The sequence below is a fragment of the Cylas formicarius genome, unplaced genomic scaffold (assembly GCF_029955315.1).
Source record: "Cylas formicarius isolate icCylForm1 unplaced genomic scaffold, icCylForm1.1 PGA_scaffold_10__41_contigs__length_53128322, whole genome shotgun sequence".
In the NCBI taxonomy this organism is placed as follows: Eukaryota; Metazoa; Arthropoda; class Insecta; order Coleoptera; family Brentidae; genus Cylas; species Cylas formicarius.
In genome coordinates, this window is record NW_026844214.1 from 34,138,971 (window position 1) to 34,159,322 (window position 20,352).

Sequence of the window (20,352 nt, forward strand, 5' to 3'; positions counted from 1 at the left end):
GGGATAATAATTTTAATTGTTTATCGTTCTTTGAAGTAAGCTCGTGATTTTGTATTTTTTGATGGTGACAATGTTGTTTAGGTAAAATACCTACTAATAATTTCATGCTTTTGTTAAATAATAAAAAAATTTTAAAATGGTAAATTCCTATAAGTACAGGATTTACGATTATTGCATATTACCAAAATATTACATGATCTGATACTGTTTTAATAAATAAATAATGACTCAACCAGTTAATATATAAATAAAATATATAAATATGATGGCATAAATAAAATATCTCCATGTAATAACGAAAATTTGTTAATTTGTTAATTAAGTTATAATGTGTATGATAATGTATATATAATTATTATCAAAAAATTTAAAAAGAAAATTTAAATTTTTTCGAGTTTTCAGGAAATAAAAAATATTGGTTAAATGTAGCTATTTAGTTAAACAGGCAGCAAGCAAGTAACAAATATGCACTGCTACTTTCCGACTGAATATATTTTTTAAAAAGTTACAATAGAATTAAATATTTTGCATTTGTAAGTATATCAATCTGTATGCGCTTTTTAGAAAGTCTTTTAACAGGTTAGATTATTACAAATATTAGAAGAAAATTTTACCAAATTTCAAGGAAATTGATCTTAGTTTTTAGAATATGTACTCGAGCACCTCAGCCAGAGTGACTTTTTCTAGTTGTATTTCTACTCACTCCAATCCCCATAATTATAAGTCTCTGGGTATAAAACCTATTAATAATATAAATATGTTTTACTCTTTTTTACAATTTTCTTACAACAGGGTGAAAATTGGCGACAACTAGAACCCGACTGGGGTCTCGAGCTCTAACAGGAAGGACAGTGAGGACAAAACTATTTTTTAAGGAACACACCAAAGCCACAAAAAATGGAACACGTTTTCGAATAACTTTTCTTTATTAACATAAACTTAAACTAAGAATATTTTTATGCTTATTTCAAAACAAATACACTAAAGATTTTTTGTTAATCTTTGAAAGTATATATCTATCCTATTATCTAAGGCTATTTTGGATAAACTGAGGTTCGTATATTATATATCTATACATAATAATCCATATAAATCTATGCCTTGGATTGATTTATTTGAATGCAGTTGCTGTGGCAAAACTAGACGTAGATTACACTGCACCTTGCCCCCTTAAAATAGGCTTAAAGGGTATGAAACACGTGTGCTGTATGATATTTACAAGAATCGTCCTGATTAGATTCCAGGGTCTGTAAAATAATTTATACGGATGGTGAGATACTAGACTGACTATTCTTCCTCTAATTCCGGTATGGCCGAACCTCTGGGACGTATCTTACTAACTTTACGCCACCTCTTTGATTATTTTTTTGCTAGAGAATTTTCATTTAATAAATATTACACTTAATTGGTAAAATAATATACTTATTTTTTGATGACGAACCTTCAATATCTTGATGTCACTTTCAGTGGACAGTAAATTTATTACAGCTAGCGTTTTGAGACGGTGATCAGGATTCCCCCATTTTGACCACGCTCTCTTCTGGAATCTACTTAAGGAACCAGACCAAAGCATTTACCTTTCCAGCTTCAGCGCTGAGAAGAAGATAAAAGCAAGCAGCATGGCCGGCAAAATGTCAGCGATAATTCAATTCAGCGTTTCATAAATCACATTATTATTTATTTAAAATCTGACAACACAATCCTTTTATAGTTGTTTCCAAACCCACATCTGCAAAATTTGATTAAAAACTATTATTAATATTATTAAAAACATACTATTTAGACGTCCTCAAGTTTGTGGAATTGTGTAAAACTTGTAAAATCTGAATCAAAAACCTGCACAAATTAAATTAAAAGTATAAATATCGCTGAAATGTCTTTAAAAGTCTCAAGTCTTTTGATTTTTTTACTTGTATTTTCCACATGGAAAGCTTGGACGTTTTTAGTTAAAAAATTACTGACTACGCAATTCCAAGACGCACAGTCATGTAGGGATTTTGAAAGTCCCTTTTTGGTCTGCATTTAAGGTCTCGTCAAAGGAAACACTCCAGTTTTTATTGACGTTGGCTGTTAAAGGTGTGAGTTTTGAAAATTTTAAGTATGTAACACACAGTTTGGAATCTGTTGAAGTATTTATTCATAGTTTGACGAATAATGAGATGATCAGTGAAGGTAAAATTAAAATTATATCTATGAAAAAAAGGGTACCTTCTTTAAGTAAGGATCGTAATTTTTATTTAGCTCACCGCTGATAGTGGAATAATTGTAGGTAATCAATATATTGCGCTGTCGATCATTGGTTTTTATTGTAATTTATTTCCATATTCGGTGGTTATGAAAGAAAAAAAACGCATATCAAATGGTATGAAGCAATATTATTATTTTCACGAGATGCTACAAGGTACAAAAATAAACAATAATTATAGTTATTCAAGTTTTATCCAGGACATTATCAATGTTATTATAAATAAATAGGAAAAAAGTAAACGAAATACACCATACTAAATCTAATGTACAAAGAAAGAAAAGCTATGTTTTAAGTTTAAAATGTACAATCCGTTATAGTCCACTCTATATTAAATTATAGATGGCTTTAGTTATACTTTTTGAAAGTTCATAATGAATAAATAAATATATAAATAACATAGTTAACCAAGAAATTTTTAAAAATATATTATATTTAAAAATTATAAAAAAAAGTATTGAATTTCAACAATTATTAATGGGATTACAATTAATTAGGTGTCCGATATGTGCAGTGCACCGAGCAAAGGTAACTTAGCAAAAAATAACGCAGACTGCTACCAAAACACGATGTGCAGTGAATAACAGACTCAATCACAAAACATATTTCGAGCACAATGATAATATTTACAAACATTGCATGTATGCCATATGAATTTCCTCTGTGTAGCAAGCACCCAGCGCACCTGCAAATGAAAATGCTTCTACAATCGTGACATTTGGAACGAATGTTATTTTCTTTCCAGAACGACATGTTGCAAATAGAAACCCACTAGTGTCAAACCTAGCATCGAAACTAGGAAGCAGAATTACTTTATTTACGCTATATCCCATTAAAAAGTTTTTAATAGAAAAGTTGTTTTGTTTATTATACTCAATAATTCGTATTAATCCGTATAAGTTTATTTAGTTTCGAATGCGTCCAGTAATACATAATCATGGCTGTTAGATCATACTTACTTTGAAAAAGATCTACTACCAATAAGAAATCAGCAATGCTCGTTTTACAAAGAAAATCATTTTCTAATTGGCATAAACATTAACTCAATGCAGAAAACGAAAAATATAGTTGCTCAGACCACGATTTTTCAATTAATTCTCGAACGTTCAATAACATTTGATTTTTTTTTGTCAGCCAAATTTTGAAATACGGATAAACTCTACATATACACTCCGGATAATTTTGATAATGTGTTAGGTGGACCTGTTGACATGTTTCTCGTATCAAAATGTTGGGTGAGGCAGAGGTGGAATGTCACTCTGTTTGGTTTTTTGAAACCGCTTTTTAAACACTATGTGTAAAAAGCTGTAATTGGTTGTTTTTTGATAGAAGCCCATCAGTTATATACCAACAAGCGATCTGCAAAAATCCAAGATGTCGCTCAGGCGAAAAAGTATAGTGGAATATGTTTGGAAAAACCCCAATAGAAAGTTTTTTTTTACAATTTTACATCCACTTTACTTTTCTACTATAATATTTAATTAATTTTTTTTATTAATAATCATATCCAATATTTGTGCGTTTGTAGTAGATACTATTTTTTATTTAATAATATGTTATGCATGTATATTTATTTTATTATCGCAATACGCATTGGCACAGGTATTTTAAAAGACGTTCAATAATTCATTGTTAAAATTCGTTCTAAGTAAAAAGCACAAAGAAAACATTAATTTAGCAGCTTTTGAAAATTATAATTAACGTAATTTTGTAATTCCAGAGTCAAATAATGCAAATCAATTGAGAAATTTTTAAGATCTTCACCACTCCACATAGTGGTTTAGATCAAAAATTATCTGATTTAATCCGCACACCCGTTGTTAACTTTATTAAAATTTCGCGGCGATTCACAAATATTTTTTTTAATATTGACTAAATTTATTATCGGCATAAACGATATCCATTTACGCTCGAACTATACTAACCAAAACTAACCAACAGCAAAGAAATGGGTTTTTAACATCCTATTCTCGAATTCGGCTGATCTGGATGCGTTCCGTTCCGATAAATCGTATTTTATTCCATTTTAACTCTTTCCTACACTTATTCAAACGACACCACCACACAAAGAAAACGAACAAAATCATCTGTACTTACGACAAATTTTAATCAAACTTTTGCCGAATTATATATAAATCTAAAATAGTTTGTTATAAGACGTTAAGAAAAAAGAATATGTAAAACCGTTCTCAATTGTCTACGATCAGTATTTTCGACATCTAGCGCACAGTGGGCAAGGGCGCGTAAGAGGGACTGAATTTAGACAGCAGTCTTCGTGCAATAGGGGGCTGAGAGGACGCGGCGGGCTGTCGTACCAGATAGTGCATTTACAAACTATAGAGCATGATGTAAACGCGCTTCTGGCACGATGCTAGCCGTGTCATATAACCTTCGCGAGATACAGCAACATCGACCATCTGCTAATCCCAAATACACCGAAAGCCAGACACCTAAAATTGAACAAATCAAGCAACTAAGCCAAGGACGCCGCATGCAAAACTGATAATGTGAAAATGAGTTATTATGCAATGCCTGGGAAGGAAAATGAAAGGTGGCAAAAAAACAGAACTAAACAAAGAATATGTTAGTTAATTATTGTCAGTTTGTATATTTCTTTACAATTTTTGCAACTTTGCCCTTTTATGTATGTGTTAGTTTACCCAAATTTTCTAGTTTTTCCCAGACAAACAGTTTTTTGAGTTTTTCTACGCCAAAGTGTTTATGTGTTTACCATACACTACAACATATAATACCAGATAACACAATGTAACAAAGCAAGCAGATTTATGCAAAAATCCAGACAAAAACTCAGGTGTTGAGACTATATGAAATTAGAAGAGTTGCGACTGGTTTACGCTTTTGTTACAAATATATTATTTTCGACTAAATTTTGGTTAGTCTTGGTAAAATTTTTCCGGACTGGTTTTATTATTTTGAAACTCTGATTGTATGAAAAATTGCCTTTTCTTTGTCAAAAAATTCTGCATTAAGGTTTCCACGCTGCCAGCTAGATTCGCGTAATTTTCGTTGTAAAAGTAAAATTAGATAAACATACTAACCTTAACGGTTACGCAACAAATTACACTCAAAAATATGGCATGGACACCAAATACCTAACGATTATCATTAACTAATTTTACAGCAGGAACATTTCATTTCGCTGAGAAAAAACCTGTAACTAACATTTTACGATCAATAATATGTCGGCTGTACCCGGTAACTAAATTGCGTAATTTTTAGGTATAGTCCTCTTTTAAATTGCTGATAAAAAACCCGCGGCTGAATAAATTTTCTGACCCTGTCTTCCGGGGAGACACGCACATATTCCTTATATTGGTTCCGATGTAGGGCTGTGGTGGGTAACACAAAAGCCAAATGCAACCTAATACATGATGAAAGATTATTAATGGAAACAAAAAAACTGCACACAATTCGGCAGCACTCACTCGCACAACGAAGTGACCTATAGTGGACGACATGGCGAAACAGCTGAGAACGATTTGGAGCTGACAAGGCCTGGCTAGGCACGGCTGCCTAAAATTAAAACACCTTCCTGCTAATGGCGGTGCATTATGCAAGGGGCGGCCATGCCAAGATCGACAAAATTATGCTCAAATAAATATTTATCAACGTTGTCAAGTTTCGCATTAAAAAATGTTAATGCTTATACAGTTCCGACTCATGAGAAATGAAGATTCACCAAAAATTTCGCAAAAATTGATCGATTGAACGTTCAGATTGGTTTCAAAACATGTCGCGCTGCGCCACCCACGTTTTATTTTTACGAGAATGATTGGAACTTATGGATACCATGTCTGCCAAGATTGGATTGCTTCAACTCACATATCAGTATGAACACTATGGAATGAGCGATCGATAATTGATATTTCACAGGGTTTCGTCACTTCTTGGTTATCCCTAAACTGTCTGAACATAATATCCTAAATTTCTAAGTTCTATTTAACTTTTTCCACCCAACCCAACCCTTATATCACTATGTAGATAATAGCATATATATGGAGAACGGATCAAATTTTGAATATAGCATTCGATAAATAATTAGTGAAGGATTGCAAAACATTGGTACAATTGTCTTGTCTCTTTTTTCTTATGTTAGCATTAACACATCTTAATATATATATAAATATATATATATATATATATATATATATATATATATATATATATATATATATATATATATATATATATATATATATATATATATATATATATATATATATATATATATATATATATATATATATATATATATATATATATATATATATATATATATATATATATATATATATAAATAAGTAGTGCATCTTAATTGATTAAAACAAATACGATCTTCTTTCTAATGAGATGTTTGGATTTATTTCATAATCTTAACAAAATATTATAAATTTGCAACAACGGCAACGTTGTGTATAATTTTTAACGTCGTCGCTGTGCCAACACGATCACATGTTTCATGCATTGTTGTAGTACATAAGATGGCACTTTTATAATTAGAAAATACCTCGATCAGTATGCCATCCTAGCTAAAAAGTCGAATTTCCATTATATGATGTGATGATTGAGCGAAGCATGGAACAATTTTAATTAATAATAATTATCCTGTTCTTATACTGCATGTTTATAATTATTATTTATTGTTAAAGATCTGCTGCTGATCTTCGAAAAATCAAAGATTTTTGAGATACGATAAGTTCGTATTTCAGTGTACTCTATGAACACCCATGTTAGAAATACATTTCATTTGGAATTGAAATATGTAATAATTAGTGAATTTGGGGGAGATGTAAACAAATAACAAATATGCGAATTTCGACCAACCAAATTAATGATAAAATAATTCATATCAATAATATTACTACAATACCGCAAATACTATTAAGAAAAAACAAAAACTCTCAAAGTTTACCACCTGCATGTCGATATCGAAAGAATTATAGGTCTTTAATAGCAAGAAAGATATTTTGCAAAGAATAATAAACAAAATGGTACGAAATATTTTACGAGAACAGATTGGGAAACCACGTCGCTGAATCGATCGAAATCACATTATTAAATTATTACAAAATCTTTTAATAAAACTACCAACTATTGTACCTTTGAATAGCTAATTAAATGAAGATAAATTTTCTCAAAATACGGCATATTATTCTCGTTGTAATTACCTCGACGAAGTGCAATGACAAGAAACTGAGATACCACCAGCTGTGTTCACGGTTTTAAAGCATTCAGTAAACACAGAGTGGTCCCCAGTCCCTTGTCATTATGTCGCATGTCCCATCCGTGCAATGTCTTCTTCGTAGTGTTACAAATAACATAACAGTACTATGACCATATGAAAACGACCAAAACTACTCTAGTACTCATTAAACTGACACGCAAACGTCCAAAATAGGCTCCGGATTCAGCTATACAATTTTCCGCAACCGCAGCGTCAAATTTCATCTACTTTTTGTACAAACAAAAAATGTAAATATTTGACCGATTAATCGACATAATTTTAATGCACTAAAATTCCTTCTTAATTGCCCATATCAATCAATTGTTTCAATTCTTGGAGGTAAAAAGTTCGAACATAAGCCGAAAGCAGTAACATATATAGCGTGATGGCTAGTTTTATTTCGAAAATCGCTGTTTAGTAGGTAGAATGCGAATTATTGGGATACCTCTGCAAAAATATTCTATATCTGTTTTGGACTAGGTAAATTCGATCTCTTCTTATTAGATCTCAATTGCGTGAACTTCCGGTTAGAATATGACGGGGTATGTACCAAGGCCGATCGATAGTTTCGTCCTTTGGTGCTCCCCACGTGCCTACGCTTCATGCATATTGGCGCCGTCAGTGTATCAATGATGTTTTGCCTCCATGGGGTCAACCTTAGGCTGACCTCACTTCTCCCTGCTTGGCAGGATCACTTCGTAGGGCAGGTCTATCAATAATGTCTTTGGCATCATTTCTGATGACACTCCCAGAATGGCGTGGTGTAATACCGTGTCCAGCAAATGGGTACGTTCCATCGCAATACCTGCGGTATCACCGAAGCTGTTTAATGAAGTTTTTATCTTCCCTTCAGATAAATACCCTTTATTTTAAACAACGTGTCACTCCCTAAGTTCTTTGGATTTGTTTTGAATGTTTGTATAAACTCGGTCTAACATCCTTAAACCCAATCATTTCAGCGGGAGCACTTTATTACTTTATAATATGGAAGGCGGAGTTCAACAAGCGAACGGATGATATATCCCGGAATATAGTGTCATCACATTTTTCCATCCGTGAATCAATACGTGAATATATATATATATATATATATATATATATATATATATATATATATATATATATATATATATATATATATATATAGTAATTATTTTTATTAGATATCCAGAAAGGAGATAACTAATATATCTATAACATACAGGGGATTATTACGGGATTATTTTATATCTTTATAATAGTTTATTTTGTCACAAAAGTTTAAATACAATAAAAAGTTTGAATAATTAAACAGGGCATCTCTAAGTATCTCCTTGAGGATTCCCTATACTTAATACCAATAATAGGTCCTTAGATATAATTATGAATTTAAAAATTCCAGTGTCAAAAGTTTACAATCCATTTACGTTATCTTCGTATTTCAATGAATTTGATGAAGTTTTGACATGTTTTGGGTTTATTTACTCCAAAAAAGTTAAGTGATTTGGAGCCATTGGATTTTCACCTCTGGAGCCGTAAAAAACACCGGAAATTTAGAATGTAATAATCAATTAAAAAGATAAAAAAAACTTGGAACACAATAAACACAAAATACTCCAGCCACTTTCTTCACACAATTTTCAGCTCCGTGGTTTTATAAAAGAATTCTTTTAAATAACCACGCAACTGAAAATTCAAGAGCTACAAAATCGGACGGTCTGGGTAGCTAAGTCTAAAGTTTCTGAACTCATTCGATGTAAAAAAAACAAAAAACACGTCAAACTTGGTTTTCAAAATTTCATTTTATCAATGCTAACTAGAAAAAACTTTATAGTTTAATTGACTTGTGATAGAAAATACGAAATAAAAAGAAAACCCTTAAATTGTGCATCACACCATACAATAATATACAGGATGTCATAATTGAACGAACGAAGTTCTGTATTTTTGAAAATTATGTAATTGGTTGCGAAATTTTAGACACCTTATAAGCGACAAATCAATTTTCAATACCAATTTCGAAATGACGAATCAATTCTTTCCAATTAGCATACAAACTTATGTTAAATCTTAAAAAAAAAATTGAATCAACCAATATATCTAAAAAACAATTAAGATTAAGTATAGGGAACCTGAAAAAAACCTACAATGAAATTTTCTCAGCAACTCAAAAAAGAAATAATAAAGAGGGTGTGTTATTTAAAATAAAAAAAAGCTTTATGCTGTGAGATACATATGAGATACAACTTTTGCATTTAAAATTTTAGTAGTGTCTTAAAAGTAGTGAATTACCCTGTATATTAATAGATCGTTAGGTATCCTAGATTGTTTTATAACTTTTGCACAACGAAAAAATTCGGCAATTTATGTGTTGAAAGGGCTGTGTAAAATTAAAGTGTCGAAGACTGAACACCCTGTACACAACTAAAAGTACACCTTTCAGATTTAAAATTTCTTCGAATCAGCCGGCGGTATTGAAACAAAGAAGAAAGTAACTTGGCTCGAATAAATATTCTTTAAAACTAACGACTGGCATCCAAAAATACATTTCAAATAAAACTAGCTTGCTGTGTACCGTATTCGAGCAACTCACCTGCAATTACATAACTGTCCATCAACGTGGCGAACTACGGAACAACTGTGCGTGCTGCACAGCGCCATCGGCAGAAAATATAAGATAAATTTCCTCTGGAGACAAACGACCGCCCCTTAACCGAACATTTTAAATCGGACAAACAAGCATAATTTAAAACAAACGGAATTTGCAAACTTGTTGCAGTACAATGAAATGCAATGAGAAGGTGTGATGCCGTTAACTATTTAATACAAAATTAAGGGATCAAAGATAAAATGCCCAAATTCCGGCTTAAGGATCGTCGTCATAGAATTCTTAACGTCTAGTTGGCAAGAATTAACTTCTAGCGCGGTGCCGTCGAAGATGAAATGACTCTTGACGAATGTTAAGAATTGATTCCAAACTACTCACGTGTTTAAGAATTAAGAATTGGACAAGCGTCAGTAAACAAATCCCTTTGATATAAGGTTGAATGGAAAAGAAATGAGGTTTCTTTCTTATTTTTTCAAAACCCGAATCTTGGTTATAGAGCCAAAATATATTTCAGTATCCATTTTTTACTTGCGATTGGGGCAAGCTGTAGATTAAAAATTGAACACAAAAATAAAATAAAAACTATGTCAGACATAAACATAAAATTTCGTTGGGTTTAGTGGTCAAAAAAATTCTTGAGTCTCACCTGCTCATTTCTTCTATCATCAGCTACGAACCAATTTTTTTCTGGACCGAGAAAATGTTGACAGGATGTAACATGGCGTGCCCCTTATTTATGACATTTTTCTGTGGCTCTAGCTGGTATTTACTTTTATTAAAGCAGTAACAACAGCGACCTCCAGTAATATAGTTATGGAAAGAACAGCGTCTGTGTTTTTATTACAACTTACCTAGATTTTATATAATATAATATGCAAAAAGTGTAGTAGACGACATTTGAGTCACGAGTTTATTTGGCAAGAACAGAGCGAGTGCTTAATAAACGAGTGAATTAAAAAGTTTTCCAAACCTGACGTTTATTAAAAAAATTGCTAGAAAGGTGTATAAAGGTAGAGGTTACTTTTCTCATAAAAATATTGGGATTATACGTCAAATAAACGGAAATGTGGATGGAAGAAAATTATTACCAGTTAGGAATAATTAAAATGCCTGTTTTGAATTTTTCTTCCATTTTAACCGTTCCAACAATTTTACACCAGAAAAGACAAACAATCAATACAAATATTTCCTGCTACACCAATGCAACAAATGATTTGCTGGGACCATCGGCGCCGTCCTGGGGCCGTGAGTCCAGAAACCAGGTCCACGATGCTGCAGATCTTAAAGTACTTCTCTAACACCATAAGTACATTTTTATGTGATTCTCAAGTGGCTATGAGAAATGTCTCACCTTATTTGCAAAATAGGGGTAGGGGCCTATAAATGTGTGTTACCCCAAGGTTCACTCGCAACTGGCTGGGACAAGTTGCACAGTGAATCCAGTCAGCTCATAATCGGTTTCATTCCCATCATCAGTTGTAAACCCTACCTATTTAGTTAAAAATTGAATTTTCACTTATCTGTAACTTGCCATTTCTATGACGAAGCTTGAGAAACGTTAAATGAGTGAGACACCTCAAAAACTGAAACTTTACTAAACTAAGAGTTCTATTTACAAATATTTTTGGATTCCTCCTGCGTCGGTTATTAATAATCAATACAATAGGAATCCAGAAGATTTGTTGCCATTCATAAAATCTAGATAAATTTGATTTGGTACACGTCAACTTTTACCTTAGCTGGAGGCTGTAATAAATAAGGGGCGATAACGACGAAAAATATTCTAAAAGATACTCACGGATTAATAAAAAATATCCTTTAGAATGCGGGTTGCAGTGCCCTTCGATAAAATTAAACAAAACAAAACAAACAAACAAAATTTTGCTAATTCGTTTTCGGATTATACTTATCTAATATCGACTGACAAATTATAGTCTCCCCCCAATTTCGATATAAAAATCATGTCACTCAAACCAAACAGCTATTTCTCCTTTTCTATTTTTTGATATTCAATTGTTTGCTCCATCGAGATCCCGCGCAAAACGAGAGTCGCCGAGACTCGCTAAAACCAGTACGGAAATGTGCGAAGTGGCTCGGATCCGTGAGAAACGAAAGTGATGTAAAATGACACTTCCTGCATGCTAGATCGGTGTAGAATTAGGTATTTTACAGAAGGGAGTAGAAAATTACTATATTATGCAACAAGTGTGGTAAACGACTGACTTAAAAACTTTACCAAACATGTTGAATACTATACTTTTTCTACGACCGTCAGTTTTTGTGTACAACTTTGCAAAACAACACGAATATATTCACAGACATGACCGTCAGGATTAACAAACGTCAACGTTCAAGCGGTGCAGTAAAATCTCCGAAAACATCCGATTGCTCTCAAACCCGTGCAGTAATATCCCGGAAATGTCCGAAGTGGCTCAAATCCGTGGGACAAGAAACTCACGTGGTAAAGTGACGCTTTCTGCACTCTATATCTTTGTTTAATTACGTATTTTACAGAAGGGAGTCGAAAAAAGATTATACGACCTCTTTTGCGTAATTTCGGAACGTAATAAATTACTATTTTATTTATATCTTGTTGTGACAAGAGGCTCATTTACCATTAATTAAATTAAAATTATGAAGTGCAGTGGCGTCCCGGAAAACACACCATCGAATAATTTTGTCAAAAAAAATGTGCGCCACTGACTTTTTTACAACAAATTCTAATCGGTTTTTTATTAATATCTTCAATCATCGTTATACAGATTTCTTGGAATATATCAGTTTTATGTGCAGTGATAAGAGGCTAACTTGTCCTCACCTAGAGTAAAATTTGCAAGTCCAGGGACACATAAAGAAAAATTCTTATTCTTTATTTTTTTAATGTATTTATGTTTCATTTTTTAAATGATTCGGACGTTATTTCGGGGCACTCTGTGTACATAGTTTTCAAAATCTAATGAAATATAAAAATGAATCGATGAAAATACCGAAGCGTTAGTCACCGCTACGCAGACGCTAGTTTCCCTCCAAAGGTTGGAAAAATTGTAACTTCTGTATTATTATTTGAAACATATTTGCCTACAATGCAGGTGTTCCCTAATGCGTGGTTTTTTATATTTGGAAAGAAATTACGCACAACGTTTTTTTAACGATCGTCAATCGTTTTGAGAAGCCCTATAAGTTTTTCAATAATTGTTTTAATACAGCCATACAGTTGCCTACGACATGGTAGTCAAAACTTTTATTTTATTCAAAAATTAACATAACAACATGTATATTTTTTATTGTAAAAAGCACTATGAACATTGTTGTGTGTTAAACTATGCAGGGCGTTCTATTTGTAAACCTCTATGTTTAACTAATACATATTTTGCAATACTTACAGCCTGCTTGATGGCTCCAAACTCGCTTCGTCTCCTTCAATGCGATAAACTTTTCCGGACATCACGTATTCAAAACTATCAGCCCGGGAGCCTTCGGTTTCCAACCCCTGAGGATTCCAATCACCGCTGTCCGGATAACCATCTTCCCTTAGTGTGGTAGCGAGAACCAGACGAAACTTGTCACCTGAATAAACAACAAAATTAATCATTGAGCGTATACGGCTACTTGTTCCAAATTTCGACAGACCTTTTCAATATCAGATGTCGATATATACAGGGTAATTAACAAACACATCAAAATAATACGATTAAAATCAACATGCGCAACTTCAAAGTTATTTTATTCTAAATGTTCTCATTAATTGAGTTTGCATAATACAATAATAGAAATTGGCAGTTTTAGATTTTTTGACATGACTAATATGAATTTGAAACTTATTTACAAGTTGCTCTTAGAAGGTGCTACACGTTGATCGTATTCTTTAGATAAATCGAATCATTTTTTTTATCTGTCAGGTTATGTTTTAACCTTCTTAGTATTTTTAACAAAAATCGGAACAAATATATTGACATTTTTAAATGCAAATAACTCAAAAACCAACAGAGTCAGATAACCTAAAAAAGAGTATGTTTTCAATAAAAAATTGAACATTCTTTCAGATTTTCATATTGTTCCAACCATAACTCGACAGAAAAACAACTATGCTTCGGTTTAGTCAAATAATAAGTTGATACTAATGCTCTCTAGGAGTAAGGTCCAAATAAGTTTCAAATTTGTAATCGTCGAGTCAAAAAACCTAAAACTGCCAATTGTTATTATTATACTATTAAAACTTTCTCGATTATTTACAAAATTCAGAACAAAAGTTGAACGCCTTGTATCTGTCAAACTAGCGAAATTTGTATGAAGCCTGCTCAATCATAATATTTTGATGCCAAGCATCCCATCAGTTTAGAATAACCCTGTATAAATAAGAAGAATATAATAGATACTTCGCCATCAACTCCCAAACTTGATTTTAATTTTGTAAGTTTGGTATAGACAGTGGAAGTGACAAGTGTGGAAAGAATGCGTCATGTCATGCTGAAATAATATTTTTTGAAATGTTCTGACATAATGATTCAAATTTATTTTATACCATAAAACTGTAATAAATAACTTTTTTTGAAATTTGTAAAAGTTTTTTACTGGAAAAATGTGCCACCAAATTTCTTTCCTAAAAATTCTTTAGGAAATAAAAGTTATTTGTCATAGAAACGAATTTGTTGAAAAAAAATCCATTATAAATAATATTTTATACACATTTTTCTTAATTCATTCATTAACTAAAATACATTTGGTAAGACGTATGGATCGAAACGTAATTTAAACGTATAAACATTAATACTGCAGATTATTGCTAAAATCGAATGCAATTCAGAGAATATTTGTCAAAGAGGTACGTGATTGAAACTGCGTGAATCATCACGCAAGTTCACAAGCATCAATCAATCAGTTTTAGTAGTATTCGAACTATTTCCAAAGTCCGCTGTAAATATACAAACTATGTTTTTTCACTTGGGTTGCTCACGTTGCTTGCAAAATAACCCGAAGTAAATGCGTTGTGTTAATAATAAGGACAATTTCCGCCAGGAAAGGATTAAATGATAATATAAAAGAAGTTGTCGACAGTCAAGGAGTCATCAGCAACACACAAAATATAATAAAACCACCTAGAAAAACCGCACGTAGAAACAAACTAACCAATATTACTAAAAACAAAATTGTCAAAAAATGTGTGTATCCAAAAAGAGTTATTGAAAATTAAGTAATTAAAGAAGTAATTGTAATACGCCTATAAACCTAATCCTACTTCTTCCTATACGTGTTGCTAAAGGAATTTTGGAAAGAAACTGCTGATATGCTAAATGAAAACGTTAATCGATCACATTTGAAATTAAACAAGCTACATAAAGAATTGTTATTATTTTAAGTTACCTTGAAATACGAAGGGCATCGAGTTTAAGTATTTCTTTCTTGACCTTGTAACTTTATCTAAATAGCCTTTTTCCTGTTTTAATTTCGTGTGGCTTGTGGTCTAATGTTTCGTTAGCGTCTTAAAACTGGCATTACTTTGCCACTACCTAATATCTATAATAAATACGCAATAAGAAAAACATATTCGTATTCATACAATACATTTAAAGACTATATGTCTGTATATAAATTGAAATTGCTTAAAATGAGATATTTCTAATTATAATACACGAAAAAGCAATATTATAGAATAACTTCCTTCTGGTGTAATTGTCATTGAAACGAAAAAAGATTAAAATATATGTTTGTAAACTCTATCAACGACTACAAAATAAGAAAACGTACAGTGACGTCAGTTACATAAAGGTATAGGTATAGTCTGCCAAAAACACACCAACCTACTTTTACACTTTCGGTTTAAAAAACTAGTTTAAAAAAGGGTCTTCGTTCAAGTTTCCATAGTTTCCATATTTTTCTATAGCCCTTAGCAGTTTATATGTTGACGTGAAACACCTTACTGGGTGTGTAAGGAACCAACACTAGTAAGATGCTACTACTGAGAAGCCAAAACAAAGAAGTCTACACCAGCGTGGCCAATTGAAACGAATATAATTGCCTCTAAAGACCAAAGTCGAGGTGGTCGTCAACAAAAAAATCATGTTTGTCCGACAATTACTTACGAAGGTCACTTCAAAAGTTTCCGACCTCATCCTAAGACCTCAGCTACCAAAAGCTAGTGATCGTAGCTATACATTGCGGTTTTTATTTGTTTTTTAAAGGCAATTCGCCTAAGCAAATTAAAGTTGAGTTGTATTCTGCGTATGGGGATACTGCACCGTCAATTACCAACACTCTCTTAGCGCAGATTATTACCTTCAAAAAAGAAAAACCAATACAAAGGACAGAAATTGCGGAAAAAGGCTGACATTTGCAAAAAAAATCTGTTTCACCAAGAAACCGCACCGTCTCATACCTCAGCGGTTGTCATGGCGAAAATTCACGAATTATGATTTAAACTGCTTGACCATCCGCCTCGTTCAGCAGATCTAGCCCCCAGCGACTTCTTTTAGTTCCCTCATCTGAAAACTGCGCTCGGAGGACAAAGATTTAAGTCAAATGAGGAGGTAATCACCTTCGTGAACAATTATTTTGCGGCGAAAAGCGCTGGGTAGAATCTCTGAGCCTACAAATATTTTGAATATTCGTGTGCTTAACACTTAGTTTAGCTTTAGTTTAAAATCTTACAATTTAAAACTAACCAAAATTAACCAATCTGTCACACGGGCGCTTTAGAAATGAATGTAAAAATCCTTTGCCCCGTTCTTTTCTATAGCTAGCTGATCAAGAAAATATATTCCTAAACAAAACTGTAATATTAAATTTCACTTTGACATTATTTAAACTGTTTCCACTTCATTTGTCTTTAGTTTTGACTGTATACATCGAGAATACGTTTTTTTATAATCTTCTTAAAAAATGCATTATAGGAAACCACTTAAAACACACATACACCAACTAACTATAGACGCTTCGTTCACGATATCGTTCATTTAAAATTAAATGTAACAAATTTGACACAACCGTATTAAAAGGGACGTTTTCCGGATTGTTTAACAAAAAGCGTCCCTATACAGCGACCGTGGCAACAACGAGTAGACCGATATAGCTAAACTTCGCCTACGACCTTTTAAAGGGCGGCGGCTTACTACAGCTGACCGAAAAATCGAAGGCGGCGCGCCGCCGCCCTATGAGGATACCGACCTGCCGCAACGGGGGCTCCTTTGCACTGGATACATAAGTGTATGTGCCAGAGAACCAAATGCATGGGGATACCTCGTTCCTCATGAATTTGAGCGCCCTTGGTTTAAAAAAAAACGCACTTGACTTTTTAACTACTTGTAATCTGCCAACAAAGTTCGCATCCTAAAAGTGTACGCCATCGTAGGTCACAACCATTCTCCCTTTCTATACAAATTGAAAATGCTGCACAAGTATGCGTTGGTTTCCACATCCATTGATCAATACAGATGCAATGCAATGCAACATGTTTTCTTTTTTTGAAGCAACTCCCTGGTCAAACGTATACTGAAACAGTTGCATTTTTAAACTAGCGGGTTTAATTGCTAGTAGGTTTATTTCTTTGACATTAAAATAGAATACTATACAACAAGTTCGGTAAAAAGCATTCGAGTCGCGAGCGACTTAAATTTTTTATAATTATTAGTTTTTTAGTACATTTTTGCAAAAGAATACGAATACATTCACCGAGTGACGTGTGACATGACCGTCAGAATTGTAAAACGTCAATATTCAAGCGGTGCGTAATATCTCCAGAAACATACGATTGCTCCCAAACTAATGGGTGATATCCGGGAAGTAGTTCGCAGCCGGAAGTAGGCACGGAACTAATGTCTTAAAATGACACTTTCCGCAAGCTGTATAATTGGCTGTTTTAGAGAAAAGAGTTGAAGAAAACGTTAAAGAGGAGGAAATGTGTTCAAAGTCTGTTGAAAAAACTGGTGCAAACGTTTTCTAATTTAAATTTTCCTTTTTGTATCGTGCAATGCTGATCACAACTGCTAGCCTCGATGAAATGTTTGAGGTTACTATAGTTTTTAAGTGACTTAGGGACAGGTTTGAAAATTAGTTTTTGTTTTGTTGAACTCGGAAATGATATATATTGGGACAGGTTTGAAAATTAGTTTTTGTTTTGTTGAACTCGGAAATGATATATATTGAACTTCTATTGACTTTATTATATAATTCCGCAAGGTTTCACATGTATTTACCTGACGATGACCGGAGATACTTGCCCAGTTGGAATGCTTTGAAAGTAAACAATAAATACAATGGACATTTAACGTTGTTATTGTTGGCACAACCTGCGTTGTTCAAGTTATTTCATTCATTTTGGAGGTTGCAATGCCCACACAACACAGCAAACAGTGTTGAATTTCTTAGATCTAACCACATGCAATGGCTTGTATGAAGTCTGTATAAAAATCCTATCGAACATTCACATATTCTCGAAAGCTTGCATAGAAATGTCGATAAGTTGGCGAAAGAATATTAAAATTTTAAGACAATTAATTACCCGTGTGCCGGCCTAGACCTCTACTCTTTCAGTTATTTAAAAAATTTAAAATTTTAAAAAATTAAACAAAAAAACTTTATAAATGACATAATGAATTATAATGATGAAACGTGTAATTTAATTTCCTTTAATCTATCACTAAAATCGTTAAGTACGTACGATAAAAACAACAAAAATCAATACAATGTTCAAACTGTTAGCCAATCCATGTAGGTAGTTTTCGTACTTGAATTTAAAAACTATAGCAAAACGAGTTAAATAAGGCCAAGTTGCTGTTGCAAAACTTTTTTTTCTATAAATAATTTTAATATGACATTTTTTTGTTGGCTGTAACAGATATTGACAAAATAATAAACAAAAAAATGCTACCGTTTAGTAACAAAAAATTATGTCAAAAACTTCGAAAGAGATTTTGGTCAGGAAGAGGGAATATCACCAGGTGTAAAAAATATTTTTAGTTTAGAAAAAACACTTACAAAACTAAAAAAAAACTAGTTCAATTTCAAATCAGGGTTGAATAATTATTCCCAACTTTTCAGGTTTTCCAGGCCAAACCTATATGTATTTAAGGTTTGTGGTGGCTTGAATGCGGGGGCAGTTAGTTAGCCCACCGTACTCCATCGCGTGAGATGGTGAATTACAACACAACGAATATTATATTTGTTATTGTTGCTGTGTTTGTTCACGAAGTTGACGAGCAGGTTCTTCAGTCGTCAACAACCGTTACCCCATATTAATAAGAATCTGTAAAAATTGGAACTCATCACTCCAACTATTCTTCCAAGTTTTCCCATACATTAAACGGGTCCAGTATTTTTTCCAACTGAATATGAATATTTCTTTAAACTCTATTTATTTGGTATAATAATTCCTTGGTAATATAAGAGAGGGTCTCATAACCAACGATCAACCATTAGCTCTCGACCTTCCTTTGATTAACACCTCGACTTGCTTAATCATCTTGTAATATGGGACTCGCAGGTATACTCGGCTTATCCTTCGGACTCTTGGCTATTCTTTCAGCAACTCTTAAGTGCCATTCAAGTTTCGTGTTTTTTTAAACCAGTGTTATTTTTGAAAGCTCTCCTTTGAAAAGCAGCACACCCATTCTCGTAGGAGGTGTTTCACAAAAATACTTTTCACAGTGTTCGGATGACACCTGTATTGTTTAATTTCTTCTGTCAATGAATTTAACTATCCATTTTCAAATATTAAAAAGTTGTTGAAAAGTTATATTTCTCTTTCAATGTCCTTTATCTTTTTAAAGACTAGCATTTGCCAACATATCTATTGAGCAAATCTTATATGAGAGCGATAAAAATTTTACGAAAACAACCGATAATTACTAACAACATAATCGATAAAATTTGATGTTTGGCTACATTGGATTATACCTTATCCAAATCATGAAAGCAGAATACAAACAACAAACAATATTTGTCTCTTCTTGTATAGAAGTTGACACAAAAAATCAATGGCATCTAGTCCTCATTTCGCGGAAATTGCTGGACAACCTGGCAACATCGAGCGGTAAACTATCGGCAAACTGTTGCCATGGGGCATCCTCGACGCGATCCGCGACCTTGACGTTGATGCTTCGAATGGGAACGAGTCACCTTGCGCGGAGTTTCGCGGCTTCCCATCGAATAATACGTTGATCAAAGCTTGCCGATTATTTTACAAGAGATACGTACCGTATTAATGGCTATGCGTTTTGTATCTTCTCAATTTATTAATAAAAATCATCATAACTTAAAAACCTGAACAGACTCGGCATAAAT

The 20,352-nt window shown here is 32.9% G+C and overlaps 1 protein-coding gene across 11 annotated transcripts in view; it reads right to left on the reverse strand.

Moving 5' to 3' along the window:
* Positions 1-20,352, reverse strand: part of LOC132701350 (DNA-directed RNA polymerases I, II, and III subunit RPABC3) — a 47,194-nt gene that overhangs the window by 1,119 nt on the left and 25,723 nt on the right. For 2 of the 11 annotated variants that reach the window (XM_060669219.1, XM_060669210.1), the window contains 2 exons: positions 13,461-13,644; positions 2,432-2,930 (listed from right to left, as the gene is read on the reverse strand). In XM_060669219.1, the coding sequence (XP_060525202.1) occupies positions 2,735-2,930; positions 13,461-13,644 (380 nt within the window). In that variant the 3' untranslated portion in view covers positions 2,432-2,734. Of the gene's footprint in view, positions 1-2,424; positions 2,931-13,460; positions 13,645-15,438; positions 15,592-16,157; positions 16,351-16,450; positions 17,154-20,352 lie in introns of those variants that run through there. The other 9 variants (XM_060669185.1, XM_060669201.1, XM_060669246.1 and 6 more) reach the window with 8 other exon arrangements.